Source organism: Phyllobates terribilis, unplaced genomic scaffold, assembly GCF_046119375.1.
Source record: "Phyllobates terribilis strain yellow unplaced genomic scaffold, ASM4611937v1 Scaffold_4__5_contigs__length_816908805, whole genome shotgun sequence".
NCBI classification, from domain to species: domain Eukaryota; kingdom Metazoa; phylum Chordata; class Amphibia; order Anura; family Dendrobatidae; genus Phyllobates; species Phyllobates terribilis.
In genome coordinates, this window is record NW_027362764.1 from 9,936,117 (window position 1) to 9,958,202 (window position 22,086).

Sequence of the window (22,086 nt, forward strand, 5' to 3'; positions counted from 1 at the left end):
AATGGACGTCAGGGAATAGATCCAGTAATGGGAAATCCCTCCATGCTGCCGGCATTCTCAGAGTCACCTTGTGGAGGCGCTGTACAGAGTTCTGGCAGCTTGTAGATCCAGGTTGTGAGAACCGATTCCAGACTGATCTTGGGATTGTCCTGTTCCTGCGGTGATTACTGATCTGTATCTCTGATTACAGCTGCCCGGCTGGAATCCTGTAAGAAGCTCAGTAAAGCAGCAGAGTGGGTCCCCGGAGCAGGCAACACCACTCGCCTCGTCCCCCATTCAGGCGGCAGGAGATTCCACGCTGACCGTGTAGAGCGCTACAGACTGAAGTCTGGGGTCCGCCATGCTGTCCTTTAATGAAGGGTGCCATTCACTATCTGCACCACTCTCATATTGCAGAACTGTTGGGATTTTATTTCCATATTACTGTTTGTAATAAAAAACAAATCCTGAAATGCTGCAGTTTTCAGTTTGGGCCACTAAGCCCGAAGTCTCCGTCCCATCGGTTATGGTGAGATGAGCCGGCCAGGCAAATGGAGGAAGAGAAACGAGTGTGCGGCCCCCAGCGGAGCGCAGTGCGCCCCCAACCAGAGATCTGCACCCAGCAGAGCTCAGTTTTCCCCCAACCTGAGATCTGCACCCAGCAGGCATTTATGGGCATCCGCAGGATCTGCCCTAAATCTCCAAAATGGGACAACCAACTGTTGATCCACTGTAATTGGTCCCATAGATGACAGATCCCCTGCTCCCTCACTGTTGATCCACTGTGATTGGTCCCATAGATGGCAGATCCCCTGCTCCCTCACTGTTGATCCACTGTGATTGGTCCCATAGATGGCAGATCCCCTGATCTCTCACTGTTGATCCACTGTGATTGGTCTCCTAGATGGCAGATCCCCTGCTCCCTCACTGTTGATCCACTGTGATTGGTCTCCTAGATGGCAGATCCCCTGCTCCCTCACTGTTGATCCACTGTGATTGGTCCCATAGATGGCAGATCCCCTGCTCCCTCACTGTTGATCCACTGTGATTGGTCCCATAGATGGCTGATCCCCTGCTCCCTCACTGTTGATCCACTGTGATTGGTCCCATAGATGGCAGATCCCCTGATCTCTCACTGTTGATCCACTGTGATTGGTCCCATAGATGGCAGATGCCCTGCTCCCTCATTGTTGATCCACTGTGATTGGTCCCATAGATGGCAGATCCCCTGATCTCTCACTGTTAATCGACTGTGATTGGTCCCATAGATGGCAGATCCCCTGCTCCCTCACTGTTGATCCACTGTGATTGGTCCCAGAGATGGCAGATCCCATGCTCCCTCACTGTTGATCCCACTGTGATTGGTCCCAGAGATGGCAGATCCCCTGCTCCCTCATTGTTAATCCACTGTGATTGGTCCCATAGATGGCAGATCCCCTGCTCCCTCACTGTTGATCCACTGTGATTGGTCCCAGAGATGGCAGATCCCATGCTCCCTCACTGTTGATCCACTGTGATTGGTCCCATAGATGGCAGATCCCCTGCTCCCTCACTGTTGATCCACTGTGATTGGTCCCATAGATGGCAGATCCCCTGATCTCTCACTGTTGATCCACTGTGATTGGTCCCATAGATGGCTGATCCCCTGCTCCCTCACTGTTGATCCACTGTGATTGGTCCCATAGATGGCAGATCCCCTGATCTCTCACTGTTGATCCACTGTGATTGGTCCCATAGATGGCAGATCCCCTGATCTCTCACTGTTGATCCACTGTGATTGGTCCCATAGATGGCAGATCCCCTGATCTCTCACTGTTGATCCACTGTGATTGGTCCCATAGATGGTAGATCCCCTGCTCCCTCACTGTTGATCCACTGTGATTGGTCCCATAGATGGCTGATCCCCTGCTCCCTCACTGTTGATCCACTGTGATTGGTCCCATAGATGGCTGATCCCCTGCTCCCTCACTGTTGATCCACTGTGATTGGTCCCATAGATGGCAGATCCCCTGCTCCCTCACTGTTGATCCACTGTGATTGGTCCCATAGATGGTAGATCCCCTGATCTCTCACTGTTGATCCACTGTGAATGGTCCCATAGATGGCTGATCCCCTGCTCCCTCACTGTTGATCCACTGTGATTGGTCCCATAGATGGTAGATCCCCTGATCTCTCACTGTTGATCCACTGTGATTGGTCCCATAGGTGGCAGATCCCCTGCTCCCTCACTGTTGATCCACTGTGATTGGTCCCATAGATGGCAGATCCCCTGATCTCTCACTATTGATCCATTGTGATTGGTCCCATAGATGGTAGATCCCCTGATCTCTCACTGTTGATCCACTGTGATTGGTCCCATAGATGGCAGATCCCCTGATCTTACTGTTGATCCACTGTGATTGGTCCCATAGGTGGCAGATCCCTTGATCTCTCACTGTTGATCCACTGTGATTGGTCCCATAGATGGTAGATCCCCTGCTCCCTCACTGTTGATCCACTGTGATTGGTCCCATAGATGGCTGATCCCCTGCTCCCTCACTGTTGATCCACTGTGATTGGTCCCATAGATGGCAGATCCCCTGCTCCCTCACTGTTGATCCACTGTGATTGGTCCCATAGATGGCAGATCCCCTGATCTCTCACTGTTGATCCACTGTGATTGGTCCCATAGATGGCTGATCCCCTGCTCCCTCACTGTTGATCCACTGTGATTGGTCCCATAGATGGCAGATCCCCTGATCTCTCACTGTTGATCCACTGTGATTGGTCCCATAGATGGCAGATCCCCTGATCTCTCACTGCTGGTCCACTGTGATTGGTCCCATAGATGGGAGATCCCCTGCTCCCTCACTGTTGATCCACTGTGATTGGTCCCAGAGATGGCAGATCCCATGCTCCCTCACTATTGATCCCACTGTGATTGGTCCCAGAGATGGCAGATCACCTGCTCCCTCACTGTTGATCCACTGTGATTGGTCCCATAGATGGCAGATCCCCTGATCTCTCACTGTTGATCCAGTGATTGGTCCCATAGATGGTAGATCCCCTGCTCCCTCACTATTGATCCATTGTGATTGGTCCCATAGATGGTAGATCCCCTGATCTCTCACTCTTGATCCACTTTGATTGGTCCCATAGATAGCAGATCCCCTGATCTTACTGTTGATCCACTGTGATTGGTCCCATAGATGGCAGATCCCTTGATCTCTCACTGTTGATCCACTGTGATTGGTCCCATAGATGGCATATCCCCTGCTCCCTCACTGTTGATCCACTGTGATTGGTCCCAGAGATGGCAGATCCCCTGCTCCCTCACTGTTGATCCATTGTGATTGGTCCCATAGATGGCAGATCCCCTGATCTCTCACTGTTGATCCACTGTGATTGGTCCCATAGATGGCTGATCCCCTGCTCCCTCACTGTTGATCCACTGTGATTGGTCCCAGAGATGGCAGATCCCATGCTCCCTCACTATTGATCCCACTGTGATTGGTCCCAGAGATGGCAGATCACCTGCTCCCTCACTGTTGATCCACTGTGATTGGTCCCATAGATGGCAGATCCCCTGATCTCTCACTGTTGATCCAGTGATTGGTCCCATAGATGGTAGATCCCCTGCTCCCTCACTATTGATCCATTGTGATTGGTCCCATAGATGGTAGATCCCCTGATCTCTCACTCTTGATCCACTTTGATTGGTCCCATAGATGGCAGATCCCCTGATCTTACTGTTGATCCACTGTGATTGGTCCCATAGATGGCAGATCCCTTGATCTCTCACTGTTGATCCACTGTGATTGGTCCCATAGATGGCATATCCCCTGCTCCCTCACTGTTGATCCACTGTGATTGGTCCCAGAGATGGCAGATCCCCTGCTCCCTCACTGTTGATCCATTGTGATTGGTCCCATAGATGGCAGATCCCCTGATCTCTCACTGTTGATCCACTGTGATTGGTCCCATAGATGGCTGATCCCCTGCTCCCTCACTGTTGATCCACTGTGATTGGTCCCATAGATGGCAGATCCCCTGATCTCTCACTGTTGATCCACTGTGATTGGTCCCATAGATGGCAGATCCCCTGCCCCCTCACTGTTGATCCACTGTGATTGGTCCCATAGATGGCAGATCCCCTGATCTCTCACTGTTGATCCACTGTGATTGGTCCCATGGATGGCTGATCCCCTGCTCCCTCACTGTTGATCCACTGTGATTGGTCCCATAGATGGCAGATCCCCTGATCTCTCACTGTTGATCCACTGTGATTGGTCCCATAGGTGGCAGATCCCCTGCTCCCTCACTGTTGATCCACTGTGATTGGTCCCAGAGATGGCAGATCCCATGCTCCCTCACTGTTGATCCACTGTGATTGGTCCCATAGATGGCAGATCCCCTGCTCCCTCACTGTTGATCCACTGTGATTGGTCCCATAGATGGCAGATCCCCTGATCTCTCACTGTTGATCCACTTTGATTGGTCCCATAGATGGCTGATCCCTTGCTCCCTCACTGTTGATCCACTGTGATTGGTCCCATAGATGGCAGATCCCCTGATCTCTCACTGTTGATCCACTGTGATTGGTCCCATAGGTGGCAGATCCCCTGCTCCCTCACTGTTGATCCACTGTGATTGGTCCCATAGATGGCAGATTCCCTGATCTCTCACTGCTGGTCCACTGTGATTGGTCCCATAGATGGGAGATCCCCTGCTCCCTCACTGTTGATCCACTGTGATTGGTCCCAGAGATGGCAGATCCCATGCTCCCTCACTGTTGATCCACTGTGATTGGTCCCATAGATGGCAGATCCCCTGCTCCCTCACTGTTGATCCACTGTGATTGGTCCCATAGATGGCAGATCCCCTGATCTCTCACTGTTGATCCACTTTGATTGGTCCCATAGATGGCTGATCCCTTGCTCCCTCACTGTTGATCCACTGTGATTGGTCCCATACATGGCAGATCCCCTGATCTCTCACTGTTGATCCACTGTGATTGGTCCCATAGGTGGCAGATCCCCTGCTCCCTCACTGTTGATCCACTGTGATTGGTCCCATAGATGGCAGATTCCCTGATCTCTCACTGCTGGTCCACTGTGATTGGTCCCATAGATGGGAGATCCCCTGCTCCCTCACTGTTGATCCACTGTGATTGGTCCCAGAGATGGCAGATCCCATGCTCCCTCACTGTTGATCCCACTGTGATTGGTCCCATAGATGGCAGATCCCCTGATCTCTCACTGTTGATCCAGTGATTGGTCCCATAGATGGTAGATCCCCTGCTCCCTCACTGTTGATCCATTGTGATTTGTCCCATAGATGGCAGATCCCCTGATCTCTCACTGTTGATCCACTGTGATTGGTCCCATAGATGGCAGATCCCCTGATCTTACTGTTGATCCACTGTGATTGGTCCCATAGATGGCAGATCCCTTGATCTCTCACTGTTGATCCACTGTGATTGGTCCCATAGATTGCATATCCCCTGCTCCCTCACTGTTGATCCACTGTGATTGGTCCCAGAGATGGCAGATCCCCTGCTCCCTCACTGTTGATCCATTGTGATTGGTCCCATAGATGGCAGATCCCCTGATCTCTCACTGTTGATCCACTGTGATTAGTCCCATAGATGGCTGATCCCCTGCTCCCTCACTGTTGATCCACTGTGATTGGTCCCATAGATGGCAGATCCCCTGATCTCTCACTGTTGATCCACTGTGATTGGTCCCATAGATGGCAGATCCCCTGCTCCCTCACTGTTGATCCACTGTGATTGGTCCCATAGATGGCAGATCCCCTGATCTCTCACTGTTGATCCACTGTGATTGGTCCCATAGATGGCTGATCCCCTGCTCCCTCACTGTTGATCCACTGTGATTGGTCCCATAGATGGCAGATCCCCTGATCTCTCACTGTTGATCCACTGTGATTGGTCCCATAGGTGGCAGATCCCCTGCTCCCTCACTGTTGATCCACTGTGATTGGTCCCAGAGATGGCAGATCCCATGCTCCCTCACTGTTGATCGACGGTGATTGGTCTCATAGATGGCTGATCCCCTGCTCCCTTACAGTTGATCCACTGTGATTGGTCCCATAGATGGCAGATCCCCTGCTCCCTCACTGTTGATCCACTGTGATTGGTCCCATAGATGGCAGATCCCTTGATCTCTCACTGTTGATCCACTGTGATTGGTCCCAGAGATGGCAGATCCCCTGCTCCCTCACTGTTGATCCATTGTGATTGGTCCCATAGATGGCAGATCCCCTGATCTCTCACTGTTGATCCACTGTGATTAGTCCCATAGATGTCTGATCCCCTGCTCCCTCACTGTTGATCCACTGTGATTGGTCCCATAGATGGCAGATCCCCTGATCTCTCACTGTTGATCCACTGTGATTGGTCCCATAGATGGCAGATCCCCTGCTCCCTCACTGTTGATCCACTGTGATTGGTCCCATAGATGGCAGATCCCCTGATCTCTCACTGTTGATCCACTGTGATTGGTCCCATAGATGGCTGATCCCCTGCTCCCTCACTGTTGATCCACTGTGATTGGTCCCATAGATGGCAGATCCCCTGATCTCTCACTGTTGATCCACTGTGATTGGTCCCATAGGTGGCAGATCCCCTGCTCCCTCACTGTTGATCCACTGTGATTGGTCCCAGAGATGGCAGATCCCATGCTCCCTCACTGTTGATCGACGGTGATTGGTCTCATAGATGGCTGATCCCCTGCTCCCTTACAGTTGATCCACTGTGATTGGTCCCATAGATGGCAGATCCCCTGCTCCCTCACTGTTGATCCACTGTGATTGGTCCCATAGATGGCAGATCCCTTGATCTCTCACTGTTGATCCACTGTGATTGGTCCCATAGATGGCAGATCCCTTGATCTCTCACTGTTGATCCACTGTGATTGGTCCCATAGATGGCAGATCCCCTGCTCCCTCACTGTTGATCCACTGTGATTGGTCCCATAGATGGCAGATCCCCTGATCTCTCACTGTTGATCCACTGTGATTGGTCCCATAGGTGGCAGATCCCCTGCTCCCTCACTGTTGATCCACTGTGATTGGTCCCATAGATGGCAGATTCCCTGATCTCTCACTGCTGGTCCACTGTGATTGGTCCCATAGATGGGAGATCCCCTGCTCCCTCACTGTTGATCCACTGTGATTGGTCCCAGAGATGGCAGATCCCATGCTCCCTCACTGTTGATCGACGGTGATTGGTCTCATAGATGGCTGATCCCCTGCTCCCTTACAGTTGATCCACTGTGATTGGTCCCATAGATGGCAGATCCCCTGCTCCCTCACTGTTGATCCACTGTGATTGGTCCCATAGATGGCAGATCCCTTGATCTCTCACTGTTGATCCACTGTGATTGGTCCCATAGATGGCAGATCCCTTGATCTCTCACTGTTGATCCACTGTGATTGGTCCCATAGATGGCAGATCCCTTGATCTCTCACTGTTGATCCACTGTGATTGGTCCCATAGATGGCAGATCCCCTGCTCCCTCACTGTTGATCCACTGTGATTGGTCCCATAGATGGCAGATCCCCTGATCTCTCACTGTTGATCCACTGTGATTGGTCCCATAGATGGCAGATCCCCTTCTCCCTCACTGTTGATCCACTGTGATTGGTCCCATAGATGGCAGATCCCCTGATCTCTCACTGCTGGTCCACTGTGATTGGTCCCATAGATGGGAGATCCCCTGCTCCCTCACTGTTGATCCACTGTGATTGGTCCCATAGATGGCAGATCCCCTGCTCCCTCACTGTTGATCCACTGTGATTGGTCCCATAGATGGCAGATCCCCTGATCTCTCACTGTTGATCCACTGTGATTGGTCCCATAGATGGCAGATCCCCTGATCTCTTACTGTTGATCCACTGTGATTGGTCCCATAGATGGCAGATCCCTTGATCTCTCACTGTTGATCCACTGTGATTGGTCCCATAGATGGCAGATCCCTTGATCTCTCACTGTTGATCCACTGTGATTGGTCCCATAGATGGCAGATCCCCTGCTCCCTCACTGTTGATCCATTGTGATTGGTCCCATAGATGGCAGATCCCCTGATCTCTCACTGTTGATCCACTGTGATTGGTCCCATAGATGGCTGATCCCCTGATCTCTCACTGTTGATCCACTGTGATTGGTCCCATAGATGGCAGATCCCCTGCTCCCTCACTGTTGATCCACTGTGATTGGTCCCATAGATGGCAGATCCCCTGATCTCTCACTGTTGATCCACTGTGATTGGTCCCATAGATGGCAGATCCCCTGCTCCCTCACTGTTGATCCACTGTGATTGGTCCCATAGATGGCAGATCCCCTGATCTCTCACTGTTGATCCACTGTGATTGGTCCCATAGATGGCTGATCCCCTGCTCCCTCACTGTTGATCCACTGTGATTGGTCCCATAGATGGCAGATCCCCTGATCTCTCACTGTTGATCCACTGTGATTGGTCCCATAGGTGGCAGATCCCCTGCTCCCTCACTGTTGATCCACTGTGATTGGTCCCTTAGATGGCAGATCCCCTGCTCCCTCACTGTTGATCCACTGTGATTGGTCCCTTAGATGGCAGATCCCCTGCTCCCTCACTCTTGATCCACTGTGATTGGTCCCATAGGTGGCAGATCCCTTGCTCCCTCACTGTTGATCCACTGTGATTGGTCCCATAGATGGCAGATCCTCTGCTCCCTCACTGTTGATCCACTGTGATTGGTCCCATAGATGGCAGATCCCCTGCTCCCTCACTGTTGATCCACTGTGATTGGTCCCATAGATGGCAGATCCCCTGCTCCCTCACTGTTGATCCACTGTGATTTGTCCCATAGATGGCAGATCCCCTGATCTTACTGTTGATCCACTGTGATTGGTCCCATAGATGGCAGATCCCTTGATCTCTCACTGTTGATCCACTGTGATTGGTCCCATAGATGGCAGATCCCTTGATCTCTCACTGTTGATCCACTGTGATTGGTCCCATAGATTGCATATCCCCTGCTCCCTCACTGTTGATCCACTGTGATTGGTCCCAGAGATGGCAGATCCCCTGCTCCCTCACTGTTGATCCACTGTGATTGGTCCCATAGATGGCTGATCCCCTGCTCCCTCACTGTTGATCCACTGTGATTGGTCCCATAGATGGCTGATCCCCTGATCTCTCACTGTTGATCCACTGTGATTGGTCCCATAGATGGCAGATCCCCTGCTCCCTCACTGTTGATCCACTGTGATTGGTCCCATAGATGGCAGATCCCCTGATCTCTCACTGTTGATCCACTGTGATTGGTCCCATAGATGGCAGATCCCCTGCTCCCTCACTGTTGATCCACTGTGATTGGTCCCATAGATGGCAGATCCCCTGCTCCCTCACTGTTGATCCACTGTGATTGGTCCCAGAGATGGCAGATCCCATGCTCCCTCACTGTTGATCCACTGTGATTGGTCCCATAGATGGCAGATCCCCTGCTCCCTCACTGTTGATCCACTGTGATTGGTCCCATAGATGGCAGATCCCCTGATCTCTCACTGTTGATCCACTTTGATTGGTCCCATAGATGGCCGATCCCCTGCTCCCTCACTGTTGATCCACTGTGATTGGTCCCATAGATGGCAGATCCCCTGCTCCCTCACTGTTGATCCACTGTGATTGGTCCCATAGATGGCAGATCCCCTGATCTCTCACTGTTGATCCACTGTGATTGGTCCCATAGATGGCAGATCCCCTGCTCCCTCACTGTTGATCCACTGTGATTGGTCCCATAGATGGCAGATCCCCTGATCTCTCACTGCTGGTCCACTGTGATTGGTCCCATAGATGGGAGATCCCCTGCTCCCTCACTGTTGATCCACTGTGATTGGTCCCATAGATGGCAGATCCCCTGCTCCCTCACTGTTGATCCACTGTGATTGGTCCCATAGATGGCAGATCCCCTGATCTCTCACTGTTGATCCACTGTGATTGGTCCCATAGATGGCAGATCCCCTGATCTCTTACTGTTGATCCACTGTGATTGGTCCCATAGATGGCAGATCCCTTGATCTCTCACTGTTGATCCACTGTGATTGGTCCCATAGATGGCAGATCCCCTGCTCCCTCACTGTTGATCCACTGTGATTGGTCCCAGAGATGGCAGATCCCCTGCTCCCTCACTGTTGATCCATTGTGATTGGTCCCATAGATGGCAGATCCCCTGATCTCTCACTGTTGATCCACTGTGATTGGTCCCATAGATGGCTGATCCCCTGCTCCCTCATTGTTGATCCACTGTGATTGGTCCCATAGATGGCAGATCCCCTGATCTCACTGTTGATCCACTGTGATTGGTCCCATAGATGGCAGATCCCCTGCTCCCTCACTGTTGATCCACTGTGATTGGTCCCATAGATGGCAGATCCCCTGATCTCTCACTGTTGATCCACTGTGATTGGTCCCATAGATGGCTGATCCCCTGCTCCCTCACTGTTGATCCACTGTGATTGGTCCCATAGATGGCAGATCCCCTGATCTCTCACTGTTGATCCACTGTGATTGGTCCCATAGGTGGCAGATCCCCTGATCTCTCACTGTTGATCCACTGTGATTGGTCCCATAGATGGCAGATCCCCTGCTCCCTCACTGTTGATCCACTGTGATTGGTCCCTTAGATGGCAGATCCCCTGCTCCTTCACTCTTGATCCACTGTGATTGGTCCCATAGATGGCAGATCCCCTGCTCCCTCACTGTTGATCCACTGTGATTGGTCCCATAGATGGCAGATCCTCTGCTCCCTCACTGTTGATCCACTGTGATTGGTCCCATAGTTGGCAGATCCCCTGCTCCCTCACTGTTGATCCACTGTGATTGGTCCCATAGATGGCAGATCCCCTGCTCCCTCACTGTTGATCCACTGTGATTGGTCCCATAGATGGCAGATCCTCTGCTCCCTCACTGTTGATCCACTGTGATTGGTCCCATAGATGGCAGATCCCCTGCTCCCTCACTGTTGATCCACTGTGATTGGTCCCATAGATGGCAGATCCCCAGGTCCCTCACTGTTGATCCACTGTGATTGGTCCCATAGATGGCAGATCCCCTGATCTCTCACTGTTGATCCACTGTGATTGGTCCCATAGATGGCAGATCCCCTGCTCTCTCACTATTGATCCACTGTAATTGGTCCCATAGATGGCAGATCCCCTGCTCCCTCACTGTTGATCGACGGTGATTGGTCTCATAGATGGCTGATCCCCTGCTCCCTCACAGTTGATCCACTGTGATTGGTCTCATAGATGGCAGATCCCCTGCTCCCCCACTGTTGATCCACTGTGATTGGTCTCCTAGATGGCAGATCCCCTGCTCCCTCACTGTTGATCCACTGTGATTGGTCCCATAGATGGCAGATCCCCTGCTCCCTCACTGTTGATCCACTGTGATTTGTCCCATAGATGGCAGATCCCCTGATCTTACTGTTGATCCACTGTGATTGGTCCCATAGATGGCAGATCCCTTGATCTCTCACTGTTGATCCACTGTGATTGGTCCCATAGATGGCAGATCCCTTGATCTCTCACTGTTGATCCACTGTGATTGGTCCCATAGATTGCATATCCCCTGCTCCCTCACTGTTGATCCACTGTGATTGGTCCCAGAGATGGCAGATCCCCTGCTCCCTCACTGTTGATCCACTGTGATTGGTCCCATAGATGGCTGATCCCCTGCTCCCTCACTGTTGATCCACTGTGATTGGTCCCATAGATGGCTGATCCCCTGATCTCTCACTGTTGATCCACTGTGATTGGTCCCATAGATGGCAGATCCCCTGCTCCCTCACTGTTGATCCACTGTGATTGGTCCCATAGATGGCAGATCCCCTGATCTCTCACTGTTGATCCACTGTGATTGGTCCCATAGATGGCAGATCCCCTGCTCCCTCACTGTTGATCCACTGTGATTGGTCCCATAGATGGCAGATCCCCTGCTCCCTCACTGTTGATCCACTGTGATTGGTCCCAGAGATGGCAGATCCCATGCTCCCTCACTGTTGATCCACTGTGATTGGTCCCATAGATGGCAGATCCCCTGCTCCCTCACTGTTGATCCACTGTGATTGGTCCCATAGATGGCAGATCCCCTGATCTCTCACTGTTGATCCACTTTGATTGGTCCCATAGATGGCCGATCCCCTGCTCCCTCACTGTTGATCCACTGTGATTGGTCCCATAGATGGCAGATCCCCTGCTCCCTCACTGTTGATCCACTGTGATTGGTCCCATAGATGGCAGATCCCCTGATCTCTCACTGTTGATCCACTGTGATTGGTCCCATAGATGGCAGATCCCCTGCTCCCTCACTGTTGATCCACTGTGATTGGTCCCATAGATGGCAGATCCCCTGATCTCTCACTGCTGGTCCACTGTGATTGGTCCCATAGATGGGAGATCCCCTGCTCCCTCACTGTTGATCCACTGTGATTGGTCCCATAGATGGCAGATCCCCTGCTCCCTCACTGTTGATCCACTGTGATTGGTCCCATAGATGGCAGATCCCCTGATCTCTCACTGTTGATCCACTGTGATTGGTCCCATAGATGGCAGATCCCCTGATCTCTTACTGTTGATCCACTGTGATTGGTCCCATAGATGGCAGATCCCTTGATCTCTCACTGTTGATCCACTGTGATTGGTCCCATAGATGGCAGATCCCCTGCTCCCTCACTGTTGATCCACTGTGATTGGTCCCAGAGATGGCAGATCCCCTGCTCCCTCACTGTTGATCCATTGTGATTGGTCCCATAGATGGCAGATCCCCTGATCTCTCACTGTTGATCCACTGTGATTGGTCCCATAGATGGCTGATCCCCTGCTCCCTCATTGTTGATCCACTGTGATTGGTCCCATAGATGGCAGATCCCCTGATCTCACTGTTGATCCACTGTGATTGGTCCCATAGATGGCAGATCCCCTGCTCCCTCACTGTTGATCCACTGTGATTGGTCCCATAGATGGCAGATCCCCTGATCTCTCACTGTTGATCCACTGTGATTGGTCCCATAGATGGCTGATCCCCTGCTCCCTCACTGTTGATCCACTGTGATTGGTCCCATAGATGGCAGATCCCCTGATCTCTCACTGTTGATCCACTGTGATTGGTCCCATAGGTGGCAGATCCCCTGATCTCTCACTGTTGATCCACTGTGATTGGTCCCATAGATGGCAGATCCCCTGCTCCCTCACTGTTGATCCACTGTGATTGGTCCCTTAGATGGCAGATCCCCTGCTCCTTCACTCTTGATCCACTGTGATTGGTCCCATAGATGGCAGATCCCCTGCTCCCTCACTGTTGATCCACTGTGATTGGTCCCATAGATGGCAGATCCTCTGCTCCCTCACTGTTGATCCACTGTGATTGGTCCCATAGTTGGCAGATCCCCTGCTCCCTCACTGTTGATCCACTGTGATTGGTCCCATAGATGGCAGATCCCCTGCTCCCTCACTGTTGATCCACTGTGATTGGTCCCATAGATGGCAGATCCTCTGCTCCCTCACTGTTGATCCACTGTGATTGGTCCCATAGATGGCAGATCCCCTGCTCCCTCACTGTTGATCCACTGTGATTGGTCCCATAGATGGCAGATCCCCAGGTCCCTCACTGTTGATCCACTGTGATTGGTCCCATAGATGGCAGATCCCCTGATCTCTCACTGTTGATCCACTGTGATTGGTCCCATAGATGGCAGATCCCCTGCTCTCTCACTATTGATCCACTGTAATTGGTCCCATAGATGGCAGATCCCCTGCTCCCTCACTGTTGATCGACGGTGATTGGTCTCATAGATGGCTGATCCCCTGCTCCCTCACAGTTGATCCACTGTGATTGGTCTCATAGATGGCAGATCCCCTGCTCCCCCACTGTTGATCCACTGTGATTGGTCTCCTAGATGGCAGATCCCCTGCTCCCTCACTGTTGATCCACTGTGATTGGTCCCATAGATGGCAGATCCCCTGCTCCCTCACTGTTGATCCACTGTGATTGGTCTCATAGATGGCAGATCCCTGATCAATCACTGTTAATCCGCCATCACGGTAGCCACAGATGGCAGATCCCCTCCATCTCCCACTGTTGATCTGCCATGATGGTTTCCACAGCTGTTCTCATTTGCTCTGTGAGATTAGGATCCTCCATTTTTTATGTGTTAATTTATTTACTCATGGAAGAAATGGAGAATGAGACGTCATCCTCTCCAGGAAGACATGGTGCAGGAGGAGCAGACCCCAGACCTCGTGCAGGAGGAGCAGACCCCAGTGCAGAGAAGGCTGGACACCTCTGAGGAGCATATACTCACAATTCCTTAGCACCAACCTGGGCTTCCGAAACCTAGAAACACCTTCTCTATGGCACGATTAAAAAAAAATCGTCACCTGGCGCTTCACATCTTACATACAGCAGCTCCTACAGGGGGCAGACGAGCATGACGGTGCTGAGCTGAAGACCTAGCAGCCGGGGAGACCATGATCCGGGACGTTCAGACGAGTCTGACGGTGCTGAGCTGAAGACCTCGCAGCCGGGGAGACCATGATCCGGGACGTTCAGACGAGCATGACGGTGCTGAGCTGAAGCCATCGCAGCCGGGGAGACCATGATTCGGGACGTTCAGACGAGCATGACGGTGCTGAGCTGAAGACCTCGCAGCCGGGGAGACCATGATCCGGGACGTTCAGACGAGCATGACGGTGCTGAGCTGAAGCCATCGCAGCCGGGGAGACCATGATTCGGGACGTTCAGACGAGCATGACGGTGCTGAGCTGAAGACCTCGCAGCCGGGGAGACCATGATCCGGGACGTTCAGACGAGCATGACGGTGCTGAGCTGAAGACCTAGCAGCCGGGGAGACCATGATCCGGGACGTTCAGACGAGCATGACGGTGCTGAGCAGAAGACCTCGCAGCCGGGGAGACCATGATCCGGGACGTTCAGACGAGCATGACGGTGCTGAGCTGAAGCCATCGCAGCCGGGGAGACCATGATCCGGGACGTTCAGACGAGCATGACGGTGCTGAGCTGAAGCCATCGCAGCCGGGGAGACCATGATCCGGGACGTTCAGACGAGCATGACGGTGCTGAGCTGAAGACCTCGCAGCCGGGAAGACCATGATCCGGGACGTTCAGACGAGCATGACGGTGCTGAGCTGAAGCCATCGCAGCCGGGGAGACCATGATCCGGGACGTTCAGACGAGCATGACGGTGCTGAGCTGAAGACCTAGCAGCCGGGGAGACCATGATCCGGGACGTTCAGACGAGTCTGACGGTGCTGAGCTGAAGACCTCGCAGCCGGGGAGACCATGATCCGGGACGTTCAGACGAGCATGACGGTGCTGAGCTGAAGCCATCGCAGCCGGGGAGACCATGATTCGGGACGTTCAGACGAGCATGACGGTGCTGAGCTGAAGACCTCGCAGCCGGGGAGACCATGATCCGGGACGTTCAGACGAGCATGACGGTGCTGAGCTGAAGCCATCGCAGCCGGGGAGACCATGATTCGGGACGTTCAGACGAGCATGACGGTGCTGAGCTGAAGACCTCGCAGCCGGGGAGACCATGATCCGGGACGTTCAGACGAGCATGACGGTGCTGAGCTGAAGACCTAGCAGCCGGGGAGACCATGATCCGGGACTTTCAGACGAGCATGACGGTGCTGAGCAGAAGACCTCGCAGCCGGGGAGACCATGATCCGGGACGTTCAGACGAGCATGACGGTGCTGAGCTGAAGCCATCGCAGCCGGGGAGACCATGATCCGGGACGTTCAGACGAGCATGACGGTGCTGAGCTGAAGCCATCGCAGCCGGGGAGACCATGATCCGGGACGTTCAGACGAGCATGACGGTGCTGAGCTGAAGACCTCGCAGCCGGGAAGACCATGATCCGGGACGTTCAGACGAGCATGACGGTGCTGAGCTGAAGCCATCGCAGCCGGGGAGACCATGATCCGGGACGTTCAGACGAGCATGACGGTGCTGAGCTGAAGACCTCGCAGCCGGGAAGACCATGATCCGGGACGTTCAGACGAGCATGACGGTGCTGAGCTGAAGACCTCGCAGCCGGGGAGACCATGATCTGAGACGTTCAGACGAGCATGACGGTGCTGAGCTGAAGACCTCGCAGCCGGGGAGACCATGATCTGGGACGTTCAGACGAGCATGACGGTGCTGAGCTGAAGCCATCGCAGTCGGGGAGACCATGATCCGGGACGCTCAGACGAGCATGACGGTGCTGAGCAGAAGCCATCGCAGTCGAGGAGACCATGATCCGGGACGTTCAGACGAGCATGACGGTGCTGAGCTGAAGCCATCGCAGTCGGGGAGACCATGATCCGGGACGTTCAGACGAGAATGACGGTGCTGAGCTGAAGACCTCGCAGCCGGGGAGACCATGATCTGAGACTTTTAGATTCTCCTGTAACAAGAAGGATTCATTCCTTCTATCGCCATCGACCTCACAAAGAATCCAGCAACCTCTGCTCTACTCCAGAGGATCTGTGGGTCCGACCATTACGGCTTTAGAGTCTGCTTGTGAATGTTGTGGGCCCCGACAGTATACAAGGGGGGGGGTCAAAAAATTATCCGCTTTCTGGCTGTAGAAATTATTTTAAGGCAGCACTCCAGCATTTTTGTATTCTACCACTGGAGTGGCGTTACTAATCCAGGTTCCCTGCACCTTGTACCATACTTACCAGCTGCCGTCTGCTATGGTTATCGGCACCACCCTGGTTGGTCTTCTGCTGGACGAGCCAGAATGAGGGTCTCATAGACTATCATTGAGAGACTGTGACCATTATGTTTGACTTCCGGTCAGTCAGAAGTTGCGGTCACAAGATGGTGGCGTGGGACCAGAGTGGCGCCAGAAAGAGCTGAAGATGGCCGATAGTGAGTAGAATACTAGGGTCAGGTAACTTACAGTCATGGCACCACTCCAGCGCTGGAATAATAATACAAAAAACTGCAGGAATGGTGCTTTAAAGGGAACGTGTCATCAGAAAAAACGCTATTTACCTGCAGATATGGGGTTACTAACTAGCCTGGCGCCTGTGCTTAGCCAGATGTTACTTTATTCTCCCTGGCTGCATTCGGTTTTCAGTCACATTCAGAATAGCGGCTGTAACCGGGCCCCGGCCCTGACTGACAGTCCCTCTGCACTGGGGCCGGCTGTCAGTCATAGGGACGGCTCTGGTTCAGTCACATACAGAACGGCAGCTGTAATCACGCCCCGGCCCTGACTGACACTCCCTCTACACTGGGCCCGGCTGTCAGTCATGGGGACGGCTCTGGTTCAGTCACATACAGAACGGCAGCTATAATCACGCCCCGGCCCTGACTGACACTCCCTCTACACTGGGCCCGGCTGTCAGTCATGAGGACGGCTCTGGTTCAGTCACATACAGAACGGCAGCTGTAATCGCGCCCCGGCACTGACTGACAGTCCCTCTACACTGGGCCCGGCTGTCAGTCATGGGGGCGGCTCTGGGTCAGTCACATACAGAACGGCAGCTGTAATCGCGCCCCGGCCCTGACTGACACTCCCTCTACACTGAGCCCGGCTGTCAGTCATGGGGACGGCTCTGGTTCAGTCACATACAGAACGGCAGCTATAATCGCGCCCCGGCCCTGACTGACACTCCCTCTGCACTGGGCCCGGCTGTCAGTCATGGGGACGGCTCTGGGTCAGTCACATACAGAACGGCAGCTATAATCGCGCCCCGGCTCTGACTGACACTCCCTCTACACTGGGCCCGGCTGTCAGTCATGGGGACGGCTCTGGGTCAGTCACATACAGAACGGCAGCTATAATCGCGCCCCGGCCCTGACTGACACTCCCTCTACACTGGGACCGGCTGTCAGTCATGGGGACGGCTCTGGTTCAGTCACATACAGAACGGCAGCTGTAATCACGCCCCGGCTCTGACTGACACTCCCTCTGCACTGGGCCCGGCTGTCAGTCATGGGGACGGCTCTGGGTCAGTCACATACAGAACGGCAGCTATAATAGCGCCCCGGCCCTGACTGACACTCCCTCTACACTGGGCCCGGCTGTCAGTCATGGGGACGGCTCTGGGTCAGTCACATACAGAACGGCAGCTATAATCGCGTCCCGGCACTGACTGACACTCCCTCTACACTGGGCCCGGCTGTCAATCATGGGGGCGGCTCTGGTTCAGTCACATACAGAACGGCAGCTGTAATCGCGCCCCGGCTCTGACTGACAGTCCCTCTACACTGGGCCCGGCTGTCAGTCATGGGGACGGCTCTGGGTCAGTCACATACAGAACGGCAGCTGTAATCGCGCCCCGGCTCTGACTGACACTCCCTCTACACTGTGCCCGGCTGTCAGTCATGGGGACGGCTCTGGTTCAGTCACATACAGAACGGCAGCTATAATCGCGCCCCGGCCCTGACTGACACTCTCTCTGTACTGGGCCCGGCTGTCAGTCATGGGGTCGGCTCTGGTTCAGTCACATACAGAACGGCAGCTGTAATCGCGCCCCAGCACTGACTGACAGTCCCTCTACACTGGGCCCGGCTGTCAGTCATGGGGACGGCTCTGGTTCAGTCACATACAGAACGGCAGCTATAATCGCGCCCCGGCCCTGACTGACACTCCCTCTGCACTGGGCCCGGCTGTCAGTCATGGGGACGGCTCTGGGTCAGTCACATACAGAACGGCAGCTATAATCGCGCCCCGGCTCTGACTGACAGTCCCTCTACACTGGGGCTGGCTGTCAGTCATGGGGACGGCTCTGGTTCAGTCACATACAGAACGGCAGCTATAATCGCGCCCCGGCCCTGACTGACACTCCCTCTACACTGGGCCCGGCTGTCAGTCATGGGGACGGCTCTGGGTCAGTCACATACAGAACGGCAGCTATAATCGCGCCCCGGCCCTGACTGACACTCCCTCTACACTGGGCCCGGCTGTCAGTCATGGGGACGGCTCTGGGTCAGTCACATACAGAACGGCAGCTATAATCGCGCCCCGGCCCTGACTGACACTCCCTCTACACTGGGCCCGGCTGTCAGTCATGGGGACGGCTCTGGGTCAGTCCCATACAGAACGGCAGCTGTAATCGCGCCCCGGTCCTCACTGACACTCCCTCTACACTGGGCCCGGCTGTCAGTCATGGGGACGGCTCTGGTTCAGTCGCATACAGAATGGCAGCTATAATCGCGCCCCGGCCCTGACTGACACTCCCTCTACACTGGGCCCGGCTGTCAGTCATGGGGACGGCTCTGGTTCAGTCCCATACAGAATGGCAGCTATAATCGCGCCCCGGCTCTGACTGACACTCCCTCTACACTGGGGCCGGCTGTCAGTCATGGGGACGGCTCTGGGTCAGTCACATACAGAACGGCAGCTGTAATCGCGCCCCGGCACTGACTGACAGTCCCTCTACACTGGGCCCGGCTGTCAGTCATGGGGGCGGCTCTGGGTCAGTCACATACTGAACGGCAGCTGTAATCGCGCCCCGGCCCTGACTGACACTCCCTCTACACTAAGCCCGGCTGTCAGTCATGGGGACGGCTCTGGTTCAGTCACATACAGAACGGCAGCTATAATCGCGTCCCGGCCCTGACTGACACTCCCTCTACACTGGGCCCGGCTGTCAGTCATGGGGACTGCTCTGGGTCAGTCACATACAGAACGACAGCTATAATCGCGCCCCGTTCCTGACTGACACTCCCTCTGCACTGGGCCCGGCTGTCAGTCATGGGGACGGCTCTGGGTCAGTCACATACAGAACGGCAGCTGTAATCGTGCCCCGGCCCTGACTGACACTCCCTCTGCACTGGGCCCGGCTGTCAGTCATGGGGACGGCTCTGGGTCAGTCACATACAGAACGGCAGCTATAATCGCGCCCCGGCTCTGACTGACACTTCCTCTGCACTGGGCCCGGCTGTCAGTCATGGGGACGGCTCTGCGGTAGTCACATACAGAACGGCAGCTATAATCGCGCCCCGGCCCTGACTGACACTCCCTCTGCACTGGGCCCGGCTGTCAGTCATGGGGACGGCTCTGGGTCAGTCACATACAGAACGGCAGCTATAATCGCGCCCCGGCTCCTGACACTTCCTCTGCACTGGGCCCGGCTGTCAGTCATGGGGACGGCTCTGGTTCAGTCACATACAGAACGGCAGCTATAATCGCTCCCCGGCACTGACTGACACTCCCTCTGCACTGGGCCCGGCTGTCAGTCATGGGGACGGCTCTGGGTCAGTCACATACAGAACGGCAGCTATAATCGCGCCCCGGCCCTGACTGACACTCCCTCTGCACTGGGCCCGGCTGTCAGTCATGGGGACGGCTCTGGGTCAGTCACATACAGAACGGCAGCTGTAATCGCGCCCCAGCACTGACTGACACTCCCTCTGCACTGGGGCCGGCTGTCAGTCATGGGGACGGCTCTGGGTCAGTCACATACAGAACGGCAGCTATAATCGTGCCCCGGCCCTGACTGACACTCCCTCTACACTGGGGCAGCTGTCAGTCATGGGGACGGCTCTGGTTCAGTCACATACAGAACGGCAGCTATAATCGCTCCCCGGCACTGACTGACAGTCCCTCTACACTGGGCCCGGCTGTCAGTCATGGGGACGGCTCTGGGTCAGTCACATACAGAACGGCAGCTGTAATTGCGCCCCGGCTCTGACTGACACTCCCTCTGCACTGGGCCCGGCTGTCAGTCATGGGGACGGCTCTGGGTCAGTCCCATACAGAACGGCAGCTATAATCGCGCCCCGGCCCTGACTGACACTCCCTCTACACTGGGCCCGGCTGTCAGTCATGGGGACGGCTCTGGGTCAGTCACATACAGAACGGCAGCTGTAATTGCGCCCCGGCTCTGACTGACACTCCCTCTGCACTGGGCCCGGCTGTCAGTCATGGGGACGGCTCTGGGTCAGTCCCATACAGAACGGCAGCTATAATCGCGCCCCGGCCCTGACTGACACTCCCTCTACACTGGGCCCGGCTATCAGTCATGGGGACGGCTCTGGTTCAGTCACATACAGAACAGCAGCTGTAATCGCGCCCCGGCCCTGACTGACACTCCTTCTGCACTGGGCCCGGCTGTCAGTCATGGGGGAGGCTCTGGTTCAGTCACATACAGAACGGCAGCTATAATCGCGCCCCGGCTCTGACTGACACTCCCTCTACACTGGGCCCGGCTGTCAGTCATGGGGACGGCTCTGGGTCAGTCGCATACAGAACGGCAGCTGTAACCGGGCCCCGGCTCTGACTGACACTCTCTCTGCACTGGGTCCGGCTGTCAGTCATGGGGACGGCTCTGGGTCAGTCACATACAGAACGGCAGCTGTAATCGCTCCCCGGCCCTGACTGACACTCCCTCTACACTGGGGCCGGCTGTCAGTCATGGGGACAGCTCTGGTTCAGTCACATACAGAACGGCAGCTGTAACCGGGCCCCGGCTCTGACTGACACTCTCTCTGCACTGGGCCCGACTGTCAGTCATGGGGACAGCTCTGGTTCAGTCACATACAGAACGTCCGCTGTAATCGCGCCCCGGCCCTGACTGACACTCCCTCTGCACTGGGCCTGGCTGTCAGTCATGGGGACGGCTCTGGGTCAGTCGCATACAGAACGGCAGCTGTAACCGGGCCCCGGCTCTGACTGACACTCCCTCTGCACTGAGCCCGGCTGTCAGTCATGGGGACGGCTCTGGGTCAGTCGCATACAGAACGGCAGCTGTAACCGGGCCCCGGCTCTGACTGACACTCCCTCTGCACTGAGCCCGGCTGTCAGTCATGGGGACGGCTCTGGGTCAGTCACATACAGAACGGCAGCTGTAACCGGGCCCCGGCTCTGACTGACACTCCCTCTGCACTGAGCCCAGCTGTCAGTCATGGGGACGGCTCTGGGTCAGTCACATACAGAACGGCAGCTGTAATCGCGCCCCAGCACTGACTGACACTCCCTCTACACTGGGCCCGGCTGTCAGTCATGGGGACGGCTCTGGGTCAGTCACATACAGAACGGCAGCTGTAATCGCGCCCCGGCTCTGACTGACACTCCCTCTACACTGGGTCCGGCTGTCAGTC

At 54.7% G+C, this 22,086-nt stretch overlaps 1 protein-coding gene across 3 annotated transcripts in view; it reads left to right on the forward strand.

Moving 5' to 3' along the window:
* Positions 1 to 452, forward strand: part of LOC141264803 (uncharacterized) — a 146,078-nt gene extending 145,626 nt beyond the window's left edge. For all 3 annotated transcript variants that reach the window (XM_073677132.1, XM_073677134.1, XM_073677133.1), the window contains one exon: positions 191 to 452. In XM_073677132.1, coding sequence (XP_073533233.1) covers positions 191 to 354 — 164 coding nt within the window. In that variant the 3' untranslated portion in view covers positions 355 to 452. The remainder of the gene's footprint in view (positions 1 to 190) is intronic.
* The last annotated feature ends 21,634 nt before the right edge of the window (positions 453 to 22,086 follow it).